At 39.2% G+C, this 20,748-nt stretch overlaps 1 protein-coding gene across 2 annotated transcripts in view; it reads right to left on the bottom strand.

Annotated features, from left to right (window-relative positions):
• Window positions 1–374: 374 nt before the first annotated feature.
• The window catches only part of GUCA1C (guanylate cyclase activator 1C), a 31,486-nt gene continuing 11,112 nt past the window's right edge, over window positions 375–20,748 (bottom strand). The window contains exons 2-5 of one of the 2 annotated variants that reach the window (XM_047098698.1): window positions 12,661–12,810; window positions 8,401–8,493; window positions 7,450–7,465; window positions 6,714–6,730 (exon numbers count right to left, since the gene is read on the bottom strand). In XM_047098698.1, coding sequence (XP_046954654.1) covers window positions 6,714–6,730; window positions 7,450–7,465; window positions 8,401–8,493; window positions 12,661–12,810 — 276 coding nt within the window. Of the gene's footprint in view, window positions 545–6,713; window positions 6,731–7,449; window positions 7,466–8,400; window positions 8,494–12,660; window positions 12,811–20,748 lie in introns of those variants that run through there. The other variant, XM_047098697.1, reaches the window with a different exon arrangement.

Genomic DNA, 20,748 nt, shown 5'->3' with positions numbered 1-20,748 from the left:
CCCAAATAATCCAGTTCTATTTCAAGAGGTGGATTAATTTAGGTGTGGAAGGAAATGTACACAAGTTCTATTTTGAACTGATATGGAGACCATCCTTCAGTTTAATCATCATGTTCTAACCTTCAGAGAGAGTACTAATGTATAAACAGAAAAGCAACAATTCTTCCGTCTACAATCTTTATGGACATCTCCAAGGGACTTAAGTGATATATTCACAGGCTGATACCAATTATAATATATAATTGAATATATATTCAAATATAATGAAATCAATAGCATGTACATGGGAGAATTTCATTTCTTCTCCACTGGAAGTTTTGCCTCCACTGAAAGTCAGAAAAGGCATTCTCCCAGCCACTTTATTCCCACCTTCCCTAGATCAGCCTTGTCACAAGGTTTGAAGGAAACCTCCCTTCTGTGTCTGGCTGATTCCCATTATAGATTATTTTCAGTACACTGGAAAAATCAAAGCTCTTGGAAACAATCTCCAGAAGATCCTGTTCTTCTTCCGTGCCATTGATAAATTCTTCTAAAGTCAGTTCTCCTAGAAAATAATAAATGAACAATTAACAAGAGGCTTTGTCCATACCAATCACTGGTATATACAATATATTCCCTGATATTTTTATTGATATTCTTCTGATATCCTTTCACCTTGACCAGACTCTAAAGTCTTCAAATATCCTTATATAGCAAAGCATTCAATGGTAGGATTGCCATTGAAAATCAAGATGACAAATACAATCTATTTTTAAGTTGAGAATCATCAGCGATGCACCTATGTTCACATACATGCGTATGTCTCTACACGGTATTGATTATTTGACCTTTAATCATGAAGATATGACCAAGTGATAGGAGTATGGATACTGCAGATTTCTAAGATCAGGAGGAAATGACTGTGTGCAAGGCTGTTTTCAACATTCTTCTCTCTGAGGAAATAATTGCAGGGACCATCCACAGCTGTGAGGAAGGGTAAACATTTATTCATTCCACATACAATTATTGGTCAGCAGGTTTCTTTTCAGATTTTTGGTTCCTAATTTCATCACTTCAGCATAAGCCAAAGTCTCATGCTGTTCAGTCCAGTGTTATCAAACCATCACCATAGAACTGTGTGCCCTGGCCACCCTGTTTTGCCCCTACCCTCATCCTACAAGACAACTTTTCAACATTTTGGGGGAGATGGGAGGGGTTCTCTGTTGACTCATTTGGACTATAATTATAAATTTAATGTTACACGCTGGATAGCTAATTTATGCAAGCATAACCCTCATGCCCCTGTTAATCACTACCTTGAAAGATAGAGATCCTGTCCTCCCTCTGCATTCCCATCAAGCAGAACGTGCAGTGAAAAGTGTTGTTTGGTGTTCAAGGTCAGGGTCTCTGAGGCTGGCCAACCTGGAGTGTCTCCCTTATAACAAAGAGTGTCTGGGTGGCAGACCTTGATTTCCTTGGAAGTGCTGTCCATGAAAGGAGAAGGGCCTCTGATAGTTCCTGGGTTGAGTTGCTAGGATATAAAACTTGCTGCACAAAGATGCCAGCAGCAGCTGCTCTGTCCAATTGGCCGCTCCTGGCCTCCCTGTATGTCAGCTCCCCCAATAAAGCAATATAGGTTACTGGTGTGGAAAAGAGAGAAAAGATGGAATTTCTTTAAAAAAATTTTTTTAATTGAGATATAATTGACATATAATATTGTGTCTTTGGGTCTTTCCTTTGGCCTCAGCAGACCACCATCCACCCTAGGCTTCAAGTCTGCTGGGATTTGACTACACATGAGTGCATTAAAGTTGAGGGGTAGAGGGGCGCCTGGGTGGCACAGTCGGTTGAGCGTCCGACTTCAGCTCAGGTCACAATCTCGCGGTCCGTGAGTTCGAGCCCCGCGTCGGGCTCTGGGCTGATGGCTCGGAGCCTGGAGCCTGCTTCCGATTCTGTGTCTCCCTCTCTCTCTGCCCCTCCCCCGTTCATGCCCTGTCTCTCTCTGTCTCAAAAATAAATAAATGTTAAAAAAAATTTTTAAAAATAAATAAAAAATAAAGTTGAGGGGTAGAGATGTAGTTCTTGATCTCAAAGATATTGTATCAAATCAGGTTTGTGGCTAGGTAGAAGGCCAAAGACAAATCAAGAACATTTGGTAAATAGAGAATGGGTACCTGAGGCAGAAAGGCAACGGGAACTGAAGTTAGATGTTACACTGTACCTGTACTTTTTAGTGGACAAAGTCAAATATCCAAAATACCACAATAGTGAATCAAATATAAATAAGGATGAATTATCACATTCTCATAAGATACCTTTTGGTCTCAATGGCAAAATTCTAAAACACGTCTTCTACAGGGAAACTGAATCTTTGTTCCTTATGTTTTCCTTATGCCAAAGAAATTTCTACAAAACCCACAGGATAGGAAGGGAGTCATCTATGTCTCACAGGTAAAGTATAGTCATGGAATAAACCAAAGTTAAGTAGAGAAAACTGAAAATAAGGAGTCGTAGTGTGTGGCTGGGGAGGGTCACATGGGTGCAGAGCGGTGAGTCATGGGAACCATAAATAACAACAACAAAACAACCCTGTTTTTGGCAAAGGGAAATCACAGCTGCTAAATTACCAGTGCAATTTTTTTTTTTCAATTTCTAGGGGCTTAGCAGAAGCAAGAGAAGTGAGAGTGGGGATGGGGTAGTGAAGTGTTTTTGTTTTTGTTTTTTTAATGTTCATTTATTTTGAGAGGAGGGGAGGGGGCAGAGAGAGAGGAAAGACAGAATCCCAAGCAAGCTCCATGCTGTCAGAGCTCCATGCAGAGCCCAAAGCAGGACTTGATCCCAGGGAAACCAGGAGATCATGACCTGAGCCAAAATCAAGAGGCAGACACTTAACCCACTGAGCCACCCAGGTTCCCCAAGTGAAGTGGGTTTTGATCGCTCAGTTATAACACTTGTCCATTGTCGCCACTGCTGGTGGAAAGAGCCATGTCTGAGGGTGTGGAGGGTATAGACATCATGTCAGGTGAAAAGCAACTCAGATTACTTACTGGTGTGGAAAAGAAATAAAAGATGGAGTTTGTTAAAAAAACTCTTTTAATTGAGATATAATTGATATATAACATTGTGTCAGTTTAGAGCATACAACATAATGACTTGATACATACAATATTATGAAATCCTCGCCTTAAGTTTAAACATCCATCACCTCACACAGTTGCACTTTATATTTTTTTTCCTGTGATGAGAACTTTTAAGTTCTACTCTCTTAGCAACTTAGAAGATGGAACTCTTCCGTGATGCTTTTTTTACTTTTCTCAAAACATGTGTGACCTCTGCATATTCATTTTTCTCACGTTACCTAACCACTTACCATAAAAAATTTCTTTTGGAAATGAAGCCAACTTCTACCTATAGCAACTTATGTTTACTATTTCTATCTAAAGTACTTTGAAATTTTCCTCACCCTTTCCCCCCAGTAATTAGCATTCATTCATTTTTCATCAGATATTTATTAAGCCCCAGCTACAATTGCCATTTCCTCCACCACACCGCTGGTGACTGAGCTGCTGGAATGTGGGAGGGGCTCAGAAAACATGCTGACAAACTGCTTTTCTTTATCTGATGTTCTTAAACATTGCTTCCCAATCCTCTTTAATTTGTCTGAGGATTTATGCCCAAAGAAAATAAAAGGATGGTTTCTGAATCTCTCTAGAAAGGATTGCCTATGTGGGTCCAGAAGCTTCCCCTCAAAAAATCTACCAGCAAAGAGGCAAAGCCAGTAAGAGGTGACTGAGCAGGAGATCACAGGACTCAGAAGGATCTAAAACAATTTTTTGAGTTTTTATTATTTTGTTTTATATTTAAAAATACATTTCAATATTTATAGGGCATAATTCAGAAAGTACACAATTTTATTTTTGCATGTTGAAGTATACATATACTTATATGTCTACATTACATTATTTAGTAGTTTGTTGAGTTGGGGGACACATTTTCTCCTCCTGGGGACCCTGAAGGTCAATGCTCTTCCATCACTCACTACCAATTTCAGCAGCTTCATTGATGATGAATACTTTCCTTAGTCTTGTTTTTGCAGAGTGGTTATCTTATTGATATTCCTGGGTCCTGTATTTATTTGCATGAATGTCTTATATTATCTTTCATAACAAAACAAAAAATGACCTCCTATCCCCACCCCCAAAGAAAGCCAAAATTTACAGTGCATGCACACGTTAGCATTTTTGCTCTAAAGAAGTCAGCTGATATTGAAAGAAACCAGCCCATGTAAAAGACTTTTCTTTTTTCAACTCTTTTAGATTAGAACTTGACGAAAAATCGTGGTGGGGCTGGGAAATTAGCCAAGATGGGAATGGGAGTCTCAGGAGATGAGAATAGCCAGATTTTCAAGGGCGGATGCCAGTGAAGACATTAAACGACACAGTTTTGTATTCATTAGCAAGGTGGCACTAGAGGCATTTAGCAGCATTTTATAGCAGAGTTAAGAGCAGCAGTTTCTTCTTTTCTATGAGAAAACCGGATTCCCTCTTACCTCCCGGTAGTTCCGTTTCCAGTTTGAGTCGCTGTGTCTCTCATGACTTTCCACAATGTGCCAGTCGAAAACATTGGTCCTTCTGGTTAATTGCTCAATAAGATGTCTTCCTGTTTTCTGTTACCTCAAGTATCAACCCAATAATCACCTCTTTCGTTTCCTCTTTGGCCTTGTTCTGTCTCTTTTCACTTTCATGGTTGATTATTACGAACGCCTTAAAGTCTCCCCTGCCCCTGTGCTATTTGGCGCTATGTTAAACTTGCCTGGTACACTTTCTGCACTTGATGTTGTGAACAGCATCTATAAATCTTCCTAAATCATGGTCAAGAACGACTCCTAAGCAGCACATGGTAGAATGCGGATTGCCATTCTTCCTGCAGGAAAGGGTGCAGAATTCCATGCTTAATCATTTATTCTGACTTAGTCTTGCTGTCCTGCCTGTTCATTCTTCAATAATATTGAATGTTGAGCTTCAATTTTCTGTCTTTGTGATTCTTTTCAAGTTTTCCTTCCTGATGCTTTTATTTGTAATATAAAAATAAAAACAGCTTGTTGAATTATTATAATAATACATGCTCATGATACAAATTTAAACAATACAAAAAGTTCAATGAAATGAAAGAATCCCCTGTAACCTCTTTCTGGCCCCCAGTTTCACTTTCCATTGGTAATTAACTTCTCTTAGTCAATTGCATTTATATTTTTTGAAGTAGCAACGCATATGCACATGTATGTTAATTTCCAAAATAGTCTAGACAACTCTCTTCCTGTAGGAAGATAGCAATGCATGCTGTGTTTGTTTCTTCTTTATTTCTTCCTGTGCTTTTTGCATGACATCTTCTTACCAGACATTCATTCATTTCACAACTATTCATAGAGCACCTACTGTATGCCAGAAAGTATGAGCATGCAAGACCTACCAAAGTACATAAAACAGAATTAGTTCTTGCCCTCATGGAGTTTGTAGATTCTCATCTTTTTATTTTCTTGGTATTTATCCTATGCCTCTATTTTGATTAATCTTCTGCCTCCGATTTGCTAACTACCATGATGATAATGATGTATAGAATACTTCATAGCTGTTGTGTGTTTTTCTGTCCCAATAGTTTTGATGTCAGTTATTCTTTTGTAATCAATTTGCAGTCAAACTGGGATTTTCATACATGTTCTTGAAGGTTTTTTTGCTTGTATCTTGGTGTGTTGTGATCTTCAGTTTCAACATTCACTGGATTATCAGATAACAATAGCGTACTTGCTTTTCCTTTTGAAAAATTAAAGAAAATATATGTCGGCACATAGTCAACATTATTCTGATATACTTGATTGACCCTCTTTACTTCTACCAACAATGATGTTTTGATAACGATGACAATAAACAATTTTAAAAACTCTTATTTGAGGTATATATACTTAGGTTTGTACAAACAAGAATAGATAATCTCCCCTGTGGTGCTTACTCTCCTTTTATGTGTGAATAAAACACTTTATTTTCCTCTGTCAAATACTGGCAAAATCCTTTTACGCTTCTGCAAATATCAACCTTCTATGTCTTCATTACATTCTCTTCCTTGCCTTCTGGTGCTCTGGGCTGTCTTTCTCCAACAGTACAATTTTAGCCTCCTTTTCTTGACATAGGGAATGACCCAGCTGTCTCTTGATGAGATGATGCAACAACCTCCAATAATTTGCATATGAAAGAAAATTTTATCAGTTTCAGTCCTGTATATGCATTTGCCAAGAAACAGTGGTTCATTGTTCTTCCAAAATGTAGCCTGTTTATTTAATATCTTCATTGTAAAAGGCAATGATATATGTTTTTTTCCCCTTAAATACAAGTTGTTATCAGAGGAAATGATTTGTGTGATTAGTTCTATAAGCTATTCCAGAAACCATAATGTATTATCTCTCTTTTGACATATTCTTCTAGGTCAAAGAGTCCATTTTCCCGACTGCAGATAACCTCAGTTATTGCCCAAGAAAACACCTCTACTCTTCCAGATTTGCATCCTTCACCTCCATCTTTCTTTTTCTAGGCTCTTGCCATAACATCCCCCATTTTACTGATAACTTATACTTTGTTTTTTAAGAAACTGCTTAGGTAATAAATAAAGAGTCCTGAATCATTTTCTTGTTTTCTGGAACACGTTATTTGTTCCTTCAAACTAATAAGAAACCAAGACCCTTCTTAAGGATACCACAACCCTCATACTTCTCCAGGAGAGGTCACCTTTCCTATTCCCTGGCTTCTACCACTATAAGCAGGATTCAGACATATTTTCAACATTCATGACCTGCCCTTTTGAAATTCATTGTATAACTAAGTCTTAAACATTCACAGTGTCCTATCTCCTTCCAGGACCCTCGTCCTTCGGTCAACAATTTCGGCCCCAGGCTGAAATGGTTTATCATCTCTATGCCAACCCCTACTATACCCCCTCGCCTCTGAGATTAAAAATTAAAACAGAACAAACCTACAGCATTTTTCCTGTTTGGTGATCAGGATGTTCAGTTGCATATTCCACATAAGGTTTTCACTGGCCTCTTAAGATCTTCCACTCTCCATTTCTCTGGTCCTTTTCTACCTTCACTTAGTTTCCTTGTCAACTCTGGTTAGTCTGAATCTGTTTTTTACAAGATTTCACATGAACTGACTTATTTTATCCTTCATCTATATAGACCCAAATATGAGTAGTTACAACCAAATGGCTCTGATCTTGGTAAACTAGAAAATGAGCATACTGACTTGAAATTGAGGTGAGGCAGACTAGGACTGGGTCCTTATGAGGGAGATTGATGCTACTGATACATTTCCAAAGTATTTTTCTGAGAATTATACTCTCGTCCAGTTGTTGGGCTCATTCATAATGGCGATTTCATTAAACTCCCTTCCACCCTACTCACCATAGCATCCTGCCAGACACAGTAGACCAGTGCAAACTGCCACACACAACATGGGTGTCTACTGCCCTCTAGTGTCCATTATAGGAAGTGACCCATGGCGGGCATGTTGGTCCTGTGGAAAAAATTACTTTGGATTGATGACAACCATGGCTAGAGTCCCAGTGCCTCATATCTATCCTCCTTTTCTCCCTTAAATCACTTAGTAACATCATATTTTCCACAGTGTCAAACTTTCTGTTTTCAAGGAACATCCTTAGCTATGCTGCCTCAATCTCCAATCAATATGCTCCCCTACCAGTTTACTGAGATCAATGTCATTTGGTGTAAACACTCTCCCTTCTCCTGGAATGCCTGTGTCTTCCATTTCACTCAGCCTCTGAAGAAGAAGTGCACCTTCTCGGAGCTGAAGAGGAACCCAGATTTTAGGGTAGCAATAGCAGATGGAGAAATGAGCAGAAACAGTGGAAATGTAGAAAAGGTACAAAGAACAGAAATGAAGGCATGTACACACAACTCTTCCCAGAAATGTGTCATCACAGGAAAGGAAAAAAATCTGATAGAAGAAAATCACACAATCGAAGAAATGATTTTTGTAGTATGGGAAACTTGAGTTTGTTTGCAAGTTGATGAAACACCTCCAGTAGAAAGGAATAATTACTAGAACATATCCCAGAGTAAACAGCAGAGTCCTTCATATCATAGTCTCCCACTTTTCTTTCCTTGTATCTCCCTTTACTCTTGTTCATATATCCCAAAATGTCAAGCACCATGAACTGATTATACGTAGTCAATAGACATTTAATCAATGAATTGTACTGACTGGAGAACACTGGACTGGGCAAATTATGAAGCCCAGCTAGGGTTTTCTTGAAAGGTTCATGCTTTTGCCTAAATGGCATTCCAACTCACCCCACCACCTCCTACTTTGTAAAAAAAAAAAAAAAAGGTGAGCCCGAGGAGAGTAAAATTGCCTTACCATCATTGTTTTTATCGATCTTATGAAACACCAGGTTGGTAAATTCTTCAGGACTCAGAGTTTGTTGGCCATTGAGGGCTTGCACAGCCTGCAAAAAGAAATTAAATCACTGAGCTCAACTTTTCTGGAAGCAAATACATTTTGTGACATTTCTACCCCAATATGACACAATTTTGGGATATGTTCATGTCATATTTGTTGTCCAACCTGTTCTAGTTGGTAAAAATAAATAAAAATATTATATGTCAGTTCTGGGTAATGAGGCTTAGAAATTTAATTAACTGAATACAAACTGAAGTTTGATATTATACAGCACAAAGGGATCTATTCAACATATTAGGTAGCAAAGGATACAAAAAGCTTATAGGGAAAAACATTGAAGTGGCCACTGTCATAAGAATTCTGGACGCAGAAAACAATGTTCTCAACTTCAGACCAATCATCATTAATCTTATAGAAGAACATAAAAAGATATTCTGTAAGCATCTAAGGCTTCTCCTCCAGCTTCTGACACTGGCACCTCTGGTCCTTTTTGCCCTTTTCTAGAATGATTGACTGGGAAGACAGATCTGTATGCCTTGGAAGGACACTGAATTTCTCTCACACCCTGCCAGCACCTTTTCATCATAAAGGCTGTCAGGGAACCCAGGGAAAATGACATTTCCAGCTTCCCTAGAGGGAAAATTTAACCACTCTTTCCCTCTCCCCCACTGCCAGCTGATTAAATTAAGCGACCAATATTTGATGTGGAAATTCATAATAAAATGGAAGAGAGATAGAGAAAGAAAAAGTTAGTTATCTGGGAATTTGAACATAACTACCTTGATTGAACATAAAGGGATCTTTAGAAGAACCACTGGCATCATATTTTAATTGAGGGCCTGGTCTGAAATAGGACTATCTCTTCTGCTGCTTTGCAAGCATTATCAATGCTTAATTTGGGATTAGTCCCAGCAAACAGCAGTACAGCACCACTCCTGGCCTCAGCTAGTGAGGTCTCACAATTAGATAGAGGGTAATGTTTAGAATAATGGTTACATACATATAGCATCCAATTAGATAAATATTTTTAGGGTTTCTCAGTGTCTTGGCAGAGGTCCCAAAAGCCTAAAAGTTTGTCTAGGCATCCAGTACTCCCACAGCAGAAGGGATACGAGACCACATGTAGAAGTCATAATAAAAGATTATGAAATATCTAGGATTTGTCTGTGACCCATCTCTGGGAAATAGAAGTGAGACTGAAGGATTGATTGGAAGGGTGATGAGGCCTGGAAGGATACTTTCGGAGGGAGTCCTCAATGTGCCCTGTGTTTTCCCTCTTCTTCGTACAGGAGAAGCATGGTGGGGGGGATGGGCAGGGAGACATGGTTTGTTTCCTTCTTTCTTCCCTCATTTAGCATATCTGCACTTTCTCCTCCATTTTGCTCAGCCCATTTCTGACCACTCTCTGAGTGGGAGGGGAGGAGGTAGGAGAGAAGGGGGAACAGGACAGTCTGACTTGGCAGGCACCCTCACTCCCAGTTATTTAGTGTCAGAGCTCTCTGGATGACAGATGTTTAAAATCCCCTCTTTGAGACCATGCCTCCCTTTTATTACTGACACTCTCGTACACATTCCTAGACATGGATCATGCATTTTGATTCCAGCTGACCCCTCAAGGCTCCTTCTACAAGTTCTAGGTCTGCCCAACTGCTATTTCAGAGTAGACAATTCTTTCCTGTTCAGGATTGTGCTGTGCATTGTAGAATGTTTCACAGCAGTCCTGGTCACTAAACAATAGATAGCAGTAGCACCACACACGCACTCCTCCACTCCCCAGCTGACAACCAAAATGTCTCCAAACATAGCCAGGTGTCCCCTGGGGGAGGGGTGCAACGTGTTCCTGGTTATGACTCACTCTCTGCTTCTACCTCCAGCTCCCTCCTCTTCTGAGATGCCCTCACTTCTCCAAGTGGCTCAGCTGGACAAGATCCAAGGCAACTCTGTCAGCTTCCTCCCCATGTCTGATCCATGAAAAAACCTTCGTCCCCACATATTCTGAGCATAAGATTCTTCCTCAACTTTACCCCTCTACTCTGCTGCCATGGTCTGCTTCATTAGATTTCTCAGACTCAAATATTGGAACACTGTGCTCCCCAAACGTCAGTGGTTTCCTTAAATCCCCATGCTATTGACCTGAGGGCTTTACCCAAGAAAATCCTAATAGCCCTTCTTAAACATCCTCCTGACCATTTTATGCCTTTGAAGTGAAATTAAGATGTAACTACTTCCTTTGTAAGTTTTGCCTATAATCTAGTACTTCCTTTGGATCTTTTGATGGCTGGGCTGTATTTTATTTTAACATCCTGTTATCATGTGTCAAGAGAATTTACATTAAACAGTATGTATTCTTTACTGGATTGTTTTCACTTGCCACCACATAGGCCAATCATTTTGTATAAGTACCTATTCCATTGCATCAATTTATTTAAAATGTTTTCTCTTTTAGGTCATTCATTTTTAGTATTTTACGTGACTCTGTGATGTAAATCATAGAACCTTTATCTTTGATGATGTTAATGATTGTTTTCCTGACCAAAAATGTTGGCTCTAAAATGGAGCTACACGTTTAGCCTCTTGATGCAGATTACCAAATCTCCAGGAATGTTATCTCCATTTATACCCCCTCCACAATGTGTAAGGGCACTCTTCTTAGAGTGCCCGTGCCAGAATTCCACCTTATTGTTGTTAATCTTTATTAATTTAATTGGAGACAAATAGTGTCAATTATTAAATGAATTTCTGCTCTGTGCTTTTATGTTTCCCTCTTTTCTTTTTGTTCTCTTTCTAAACACTTCAAAGAAAACCTCAGTTCACTGCTTAATATTTCTCTTTTCTTTACTGACTAACATAAGTTGTACATTTTAACTAATAAAAATCTGTGCAAAAATTTCCATAAGATTTGGACAAAAACATTCATATACTATTGTTCCTCTTAATTCTTTTGAGAATCCAATGACCCTTTCCCTCCCCTCAAAAGTCGATAACATACAGGAAAAACGTTGCCCTTAATGTCATAGTCTTCAAGGATTTCCGAAGGCCATAGATCCATAGATCCCAGGATACGAACCCTTGCTTTGAATACTGTTTGGATATTCCCCCAACATTTGTATGCTATATTATATATTTAAATGTTTTTAAAATAAATTTGAGTATGTTTAAGAGGACGTTTTAAAATTTACATGGGATTGGGCATTCTCTAGGGAATATTTTAGATTGCTAATTTTGTGTTGTAACATGTAATATATATGCAGAATTTCTGAATTTTAATGCTTACAAAGTTCAGTTACAAAGTGTATCTTAGTACTTTTTTGTGAATTATCTGTGAGATTAAAGTGAAAGCAATGTTAGTATTATCATACTCTTGAATTCTTTCCATATGTTCATTGACTCTACATTTGCTAAACAGTTTTAAGTATTAACAGCTTTGGCCATTTATTGAGGTGTTTGATTATAATTGTAGTTCTACCTACTTTTTTTTTTGCATTTTTGATAATATTTATACTACGTATTATAACACAGTAACTTAACTTCTTCATCTATAAATGAAATAATTTGGACCAGATCATTTCTAAGACCTCTGATTCCAATTCTGACTCTGTGTTACAAATTCCGTATATTGCATTCATAATGTGTATTTTACTTCACATTCTCATTTAGGTACAGTGTCCCACTTAATCATCTTATATTCTAGAATCCATTTCATGTCATCCCATGATAAGTATTTCCACTTCCTTGGTGGAAGGGGGTGAGATTTATAAAGGGACTCATTGAACTTTAGAGCTGGAAAGGGCCTGAGATCCTTGAGGTACTTTTTAGAAATACTTTAGTCCAGCCCTCAGAAAGATTAGTCCTCAGGTACCTTTGTTCTTAGCCCTTGGCTTTTGCTATATAACCGTCCGGTATTTCAGCTGTTCCTCGCACAACTTTCTGCACCGAGGCAGACAAAAAGACAAGTTGTTTTAGAACATCACGTTTATTCATTTTTCATCTCAATACTCTGCTAAAATTTGTGAATTTGAACACCGACAAGATAATGCTGGTTTGCAGGTGCACACTCAGTAATTGATAGCATAGTGAAACTTACATGGCTCTAGCAGTTCCAAATGTATATCCCAAAATTCACCAACCACATAGATAGTTGTCACCAGCTCCACAGGAAGGAAAATTACATTAACTATACAATGTCCTAAGATTACTTCACCACTTCACTTACCATGAAGATATTCAGTAGTTCCTTTTTGTCAATAGAACCGTTTCCATCAGCATCATACAGCTTAAAATACCATTTTAATTTCTGCTCCATTTTTCCTCGTACAACGAGATTTATAGCAGCAATAAACTCTAAAAAGTCGATAAATCCATCCTATAGAAAGCAAGGACAGAAAGGGACGTAAATATTTAAGAGAAACAATTGTCTTTTATTTGAGAAATCATGGTTCACGAGCAGGACCGTTAGCGCAAATTAATACAACCCGGAAGATTTCACCATAGAACTTTTCCCTGGCATTTCGTTAACAAAACAAACAAATAAACAAAGAAAAGCATGGGAAATGTGTATAGAAACAAGTTTAAATATATAGGCAAGTGTGTTTTTAGAGAAAATATCTACTTCTTATGCCAAAAAAGAAACAAGATTCTGGCCTGACCCTGACGGAAGGCTGTGTCCTCACCACTGGACATCCTACAGTAGCTGTCTTCTCCTGAGTATCTTCAGGTTTTGTCCCCCACTTAGAGAGAAGACCAGGTACCAATTTCTAATATAAGGGGAAAAACCAGCTAGATAAATTCTGTACTCCTTTTTAGAGAGCCCGGTTGATTTTTTTGGAATGCTAAATTCCAGGATCGCTTTTAAGTAAGTCGTTTTCAGTATGAACCAAAATTTATGAGCCTCTTCTCTGTAAAGGTTTTGCCATATTAGTCGATCTTAGAAAAGACTGTTTAAGGCTTTCAAGCTTAGGCAGTTCCCTTCAGCCTGTTTTAAATTGGTAAAACACTCTCAATTGATACAGAAATAGTCCTTGTCATTCTTAAGAATCATACCCTTCAAACCTTGCTCAGCCAAATGCTCAACTATCTTAAGAAAAGTGACCAGCTCTAGGGAGGTGCGTGACCCACTCTCTGCTATCTTCCCCTGGGAATTCAGATGCCAAAAGTAGTATATTCAGCCCAAGGAAACATGCTTTCAGCTGCATTCTCCTTGGAATTTTGGATTGTAGAGTCCTATTTACAAAACAGGATGTGACATAAAGTACTCCTTCCCCTTAGAAGAAAGAGCATGAGACTTAGCAGCCTATAAAATAGTATGTGTTTGCTTCGAGGAGCAAGCTTTTGTATCTAGTCTATAAGAAAAGCAATTGAAAACTCACCCGTAGTTCTGGATCTGAAACAAAGCCTTCTTGCCTGATTAAAGGCTTTTTTTGGTTGGTTGGTTGGTTGGTTGGTTGGTTGGTTTGGTTTTTTAAAGACTACTACAGCACCTCAAATACTGAAAGCCAATGTGCTAATAACTATAGCATTGTCTTCAAAATGTATTATTGAAAAATTTTTTTCTACCCTGTTGATGTTTTACCTATATAGTCAGAAAAATACAATAAAAATATTTAAAAATTTTACTACATGTGGGTAATAGATTTTTACATTTTACAACTTAGGTAACTTCACCCCATCAATAACTTTAATACTTCTTACAAGCAACAAGACTTCTGCTAACAGTCTGGAGTCTGGTTGAATGGATCTCCTCAAGGAAATGTGCTCAAGGATACAAAACATAGGTGGTTTTACCTTTTCTCTATCTGCCTTTCCTACTGCTGTTACTGCTTCACCATATTAACCCCTAACATAGTCATGGCTGAGACAAGGGAATTATGTTATCATAGAGTTGAAATTTATTTAAGAGGACATCAAGATATCTTCAGATTTGGCAGGACATGACCATTATTTTTCAGTGTCAAGACTGGCAGGGATGGAGAATATGAGTTGGGTGGTCAGTATTCAACCAGGGGCACATTGGCTTCCAGGTCTTCCTCCTGTGTCTTTAGGACTGACCAATCAATACAACTGTTCCCTGGGTAGTTCTTATGTGTGTTTGCCAAAAAGTTACAGAAACATCATCCCTGAGAAGACTGAGCTGGCTTGCTATAAATATAAAGTTGATCTTTCAGTGTTTCCATAAAAACCTTATATTCCATGATGGTTTGTTTCACTTTTTGAGTCCTGCTTCAGGATCATAGTTTTTGGCATCACTTGCGTGATGAATGGCAACAGATTAGACTAAGCAATGCTGCCTTTAGAACATTTGGTGTTTTCTGATTAGGCACAGTGGGCAGGTGACCCTAACTCCTTCCAATCCTGGTCCTGGAAGCTCTGAACAAACTCTATCAGGAGGTGAGCATAAATATTTTCATTGTATGGCTTTAAAATGGACAATCTGCTTAATCGACTGCCAAAGGTGATGATGGGTAAGGAAGCCTTTCTACTTAGACAAGTGCAGCCTTTTCCAAAATCTCCTGCAAGCAATACATCTTCTGTTCTCACTTCAGCATTCTGTTATATAGTCAAATTCTTAACGAACCACTCTTTCCGAACCAGCATTCCATCATATAGTCAAATTCTTAACGAACCACAGCCAACTCTTCTTTCCAATTATTTTTCTGGTAAGATTTTGTAGAAATTCGCATTGGTGAGACAACTCTGGTGAATGTGATTTAATGGCTTGTGTTAGTGTTGGAGAGGGTTTTAGGTAATGCTTATTCTGTAAATTGGTAGATAAAGTAATTATTGCCTTCAGTTAGCCTATAGATTTTAAACACGGGAGAGGGGGATAAGAGCCACAGAGGTGAGATGTTCCTGTAAATGTGACCAGGAAAAATGCAAAAGAGAATGCCCAAAGACTTTTCTTTGACATGATCCAAAGGAACATTGTTAAGTTCATATTTCTGTATTTGAGCTACTGGAGCCCTCGTGGCACACAGAACTGTCTGGAAATGTTTGACACTGATTGACCTTGTGCCTGAGTAGGGTTCATAAACTCCCTGCATCAGAATCACATGAGGACAATGAAATATGCAGATTCCTAGAACCCAACCCCAAACAACAGCATCAAAACTACTTGGGATGGTGTCCAAGAGTCTACATTTAAAATGCTTCCCAGGTGAGTCTCATGTATCCTAAGGTTTGGGAACTATGGATCTAAGCTGTTTTTCTTATAGATGTCTTCCTTCGTAGGCAATGTTTTCATCTAGGTATCTGCCCAAGTGGCTGTTTTAATTATGACTTCTTCTCACTTGAGTTTCTGTAACCTTATTAAGACTAATGAGAAAAAACATGACCCACATGGTTCAGTCTCAGAATAATGACACAGGCCTACAAATACAGTCCAGCAATCAAAAATTAATTGAAAATAACAGCAAGTCTTTACTTTGATTTCTGGAAAAAATACAAGTTGCAAGAAATTTATGGGTTTCTTCTAACACCCTCTTCCTCTCCCTTGTGCTCCCTGCACATAGCCCCTGATGCTCAACCTTCAGCAATTCCCCACTGCCCCCCTCCTTCACAGCAGCCTGACCATGAGAATGCACCAGCCCTTCACTCCACCACCTTGTCTCCTAACTCTGTATCCCAAATCCTAAAACATTAGTTTGGTGACGGCTGGATCCTCCTTCAAGGTTGAGGGTGGGGAAGAAATTGGGCACACACAAAGCCATTTTCAGGAACCTCAGAAAAGGAGAGTTTGGGAGGATGTCTACAAAAATAATTTTAATTCCAACACATTTATAGATGTATACACTATGTTCTTAGGATGGAGTGGATTACACGGAAGAGTTAAATGGGGCCAAGATACGGAAGCATGACTGTTTCTCAGTCTCCAAAGGGAGTTTGGTCCGTTGATAGGTTACAAATCATTTTGTAGAGGTGGGTTAAAACAAGAAAGAGAAAAAAAATATATGGAGACTTCAAATTCAAGCTTTCTTATAGTCTCTAAAAATGTAGGAAACTATAAGGCATACTTTTTACATCTATAAATAAAGTATAAAAATATTTAAACATTATATAAGGCTTGTTTTCTTTGTACCATCAAAGAGATGAAACTAGAAGTCTAATATAATAAAAAAAAAAATAAGGAAAACAAAATCTATAGTGTTCCGTCCAACAGAAAATCCACCAGTGGAATACATGGTCTCCAGCAATATTCACAACATGCCGTAAGTCACAGTTGCTTTCAGGATATGATCAATTTGAAATGCAGATAGAAAGTTAAATTATAAAACTTACATGCATATGAAAAAATTATTTTCTTATTTATTACTAAGTATAAAAGCTATAAAATCTACTATATATATACAATGTTCCAAGCACTGTGCTAGTCACTTTCCAAGCATCCTCTCTAATTCTAATAGAAACCTGACAGGTAGCCCTACTATTCCTACTTTCCAGAGGAGAAAGCGGATTTTCAGACATGGTAAATAAACTACTTAAATAACAAAGTTAGGTTGTAGGTAGATCCAGGATTTAAATTCAGTCAGCCTTCCTCTAAGGCTTTTGTTCTTTGTATCACCCAGTATTTATTGCCCTCAAATGCATTACAACTGAATTCTCCTTCTGGAAGAGGTATCCATACAGATGGTACACATTCAGCGCAGTGTGTTGTTCCTGATTCACAGGTGTGAACTATTCGGTAATACGGTCGTATAACGTAAGGTGACCCGAATGACTGAAAATGCAGCACCCTGGCACCTGTGCTCCCTTCATACGTGGTACTGCCCAAGGAGCAGCTGGCCTGTGTGGTCTGAGCTGCTTAGTCTCGGGGAGACTGTGAGCCCAGAGAGCTCCTGGGGCCACCACTCCCAGGCTTCCCTCGCCTCGCTTGCATAGCCATCTGGCTCAGAGGGACAAAAGGTGTTCACTCTCCTGTTGCCTCTCCTGCTCCTTGACATTTTTGATGAACATTTCTTGTATCCATTTTGGAATCCTTAGCCCCTCTCCCCACGCAAGGGTTTAACCTCCACCACCCCATAGACCATGGCTCTCACTGCCTGTTTCCCCAGGAAATTTCCCCAGCTGCGCCTCCAGGATCTAAAGCCTACATACTGGTCCTGCGTTAGCCAACCTTGTTCTGTCTTCACCTCTGCTCTTGACTAGGACTCTATAGCATTCCTTTGCTGTGCATCTGGTCCATGCTTTGGCTCAGCACTTCCCCCTCTTTGTGGCCTTACACCTGCACTGCAGCCCCAACCAATCCCTCCATTCTCCCCACTTTGTAAAATACCCAGGTAAAAATATCACTGTAGATGTCATCTGCTAGGACAGTGTGGTCCTGCCATCACTCTGTGTGCCTGAGAGACCCCAAGAAACAGATATTGAAATGTCATCTCAATATACTTCAGAGACATCTGCTTTGGAGTTTTGTCCCAGGGATGGAGCCACAAATTTATAAACTGGGTAACGTCCTTAGGGGAACTTGGCTTCATTTCGTTGATTCAAATTGTAGAATTTCTGTTCTAAAAACAGTCATTTTGCAAATAAGAAATGGACTGAACTAGTAATAATAATAATTATAATCAAAATGAAAATGGCAACTATTGATGTTGATGTAATACTTGCTAGACACACAGGGCCAGGCATTGTGCTTCACACATCTGAGCTCACTTAACCCAAACAAGGTCCCAAACGGCATTAACCAATAAGCACAGCATCCTGGGTTCAAGTAACACCAAGATCGCAGAAATATAAACTGTTATTACAACAACTAGGTATCAGACCCCATTTGTACCCTAGTGCACCCTCTTATTCAGGAAAACAACTGATCCAAATCAAACAAAAATCCTTCAAACCATGGTCCCAAATGAAAACTATTTCCTCTGACAGCATTAACATTCTGCTACTTTTCACAGAATCACGATCTGTGAAGAACTCCTGAATTGTCACAGCCCCTAACCTGAAGGCATTTAGATGTTTTCATTCTTTTACATGTGACACCTTCCAGTGACATTTTGCCAGCTGTGGCAAGTCAGCAGCAACATATGAATTGAAACTTCTGCCTGGAAGTGGTTACTCAGATGATCACAGTAAGGAAACCCAGAGAGTTAGTATCAGCACATCCCGTGATTGATCAATCATTGTCACTGATATTCAGTTTGCATCTTAGGAACTGCCTATATTGCCCTAGGCAATATAAGGGCCACCTCTATTATGTCAAATACATACGAATGCTTTTAAAATACTTTCATGAATTTTTGAAATCTGTAAGAGAAATGTTGTATTCAGCATTTATGACCTAGCCCATTTTCACCTACAAACACTGACATAACAGCAAACATAGTCTCTATCAGCTACAGAATTGCTGGAATGTCCTCAAAAGAGACTCACCTCTTTAAGATGAGAAATACACTGCTGGCTTGTAGGCTGGTTCTATAACATGATCTGTATGCACATCACATGCAGTTGTCCTTGACCATGACTGTGCAAACTTCAAGGGTTCTGGGACAAAGGGCTTCTCACAATACTTACCCAACAAGCTCACAATTATTAATAGGTTTCCTGGATATCAATCAGGAAGCCCCAAGCATCTGCCCCTAGCATGCAGCCAGCTCAGTGATGTTTGGATGACTGTGAATTAGAAGCCAGTCTCAGGTGCCTTGGTGGAAGGCAAGACAATTGTCTGAGTTTGATCACTTCTGAATGAGCTAACTACGGAAGACGCAGCAGTGACTATAGCAATGGTAGCCTTTTGCAAGGAACTTCTTCAGGTAGCCAATATGGCTTTCCTCTTAAAGACACCTGTCACCCTAAATCCAATTTTAGTATATGTGCTGCCGAAGCGAGTGCAATGCCACAGATAAATCCAGCCTTACCCTAATTCAGTCAGCTTGTGTCCTAAGAGTGTTTCCTTTCTCATGGAAGACGCTCCATCCTTGTTCTTTGCTGACTAGAAGAGGTAAACAGAGGATATAGAAAGTGGTAGCACAGACGGTAGAATATATATACCTATATTACTTGCATCAAGGCTGTGTTTCTCTATTATGGTTGTAACTAGAAGAACAGAGGAACTGCTTCTGAATCAATAGTTTTGGACCCTGAGTCCCTTTTTAGTAAGTATCCATGTTACAAAGCTCTTTGGTAGCAGAAATGGGCTTAGACCCCAGCTTTCTAACATTTTGACGGTGGTCTTTCTGGTAGAACAGTGGTGCTCATGTCTGGCCGCACATTCAAACCACCTGGCAGTTTAAAACTAACACAACATTGTTTTGATTCAGTGGGACTCGGGTGGAGCCCCAACCACTGGTCATTTTAATAATACCCCCAGGTGCTTCTAATATGTAGCCAGATTTGAGAACTACAATTCCAACAGATTCTGTTCAAATGCACGAGTTACAACAGCTTAAGTTTAAATGCATCTCAGCAGGTACAGCTGGTTGTCTTTAACAGGTAAAATTCTGTGAGAAGCTCAGCCAAAATGCTGATGACTGATGTTATATATGAAAATACTTCGTAAATTACAAAGTGCTAAACAAGTATGAGGTGTTTTATTATCAGCAACAAATGCTTCCTGAGAGTGTCTATGTTGGTAGTTCTGAAGTAGTAGCCTTGGTCTTTCCCCTTAAGAGATTGCAGCCTCATGATTTACAATCTAATAATAGATGGTCATTTGTTTCCGGTAAATGTGTCTTAAGAAGAGCGGCAGTAATAGCGGTCCCCCTGCGGGTCAGACAACCTGATACAGTGTTAGAGGCTGCAGGGCAGCCTGGGGGTTAACAAACAGCAGCAAGTATTACACACGATAAAAGCCAGGTTGCCTGCTCTAATTTTCAAGGGTTCTCACACAAAGAGAAACTAAGGAACCAAATAACCAGAGGTCACTTCTGAATTTCCAGTAGAGCTAGGGCTCCCATACAGGTGTCCTGGATTTACAAGACAGTTGAAACCCTAAGGTGATTCTCATTTAATTAATTTCATTCTGTGACTGGCAATCATTAGAAGGGGCCAATGTGGCCCCAAACAGCGCAAATGATCGTCCACAGCACTTGGATCAATTAAAGAAGAGAAATGGTGGGCAGGCAACCTCTGCACCTTTAGGTACCCCTTTTCATTAGGAAATCGAATTTGAGCTTGATGCAAAGTTGAGCTACTCTTCACTGTTATCAGACCTGCAGGGGCTGACATCAGAGATATCTGCATTTAACAGATAAACATACCATTCCTCTGTGGGCTACAGTCTTCATTTCTTCAACGTTTTCTCCGACATTATTTCACATGAGCTCAGTGAGAGTGTAGGCAGGATAGGTCTTGTCTGAGTTTTAGAACT

This window comes from Lynx rufus, unplaced genomic scaffold (assembly GCF_022079265.1).
Source record: "Lynx rufus isolate CCGP_SWC_20201006 ecotype Redwood Valley unplaced genomic scaffold, mLynRuf1.p SCAF_5, whole genome shotgun sequence".
NCBI classification, from domain to species: Eukaryota; Metazoa; Chordata; class Mammalia; order Carnivora; family Felidae; genus Lynx; species Lynx rufus.
The sequence above is the reverse complement of the archived record's forward strand: the minus strand, read 5'-3'. Positions and strand labels throughout refer to the sequence as shown.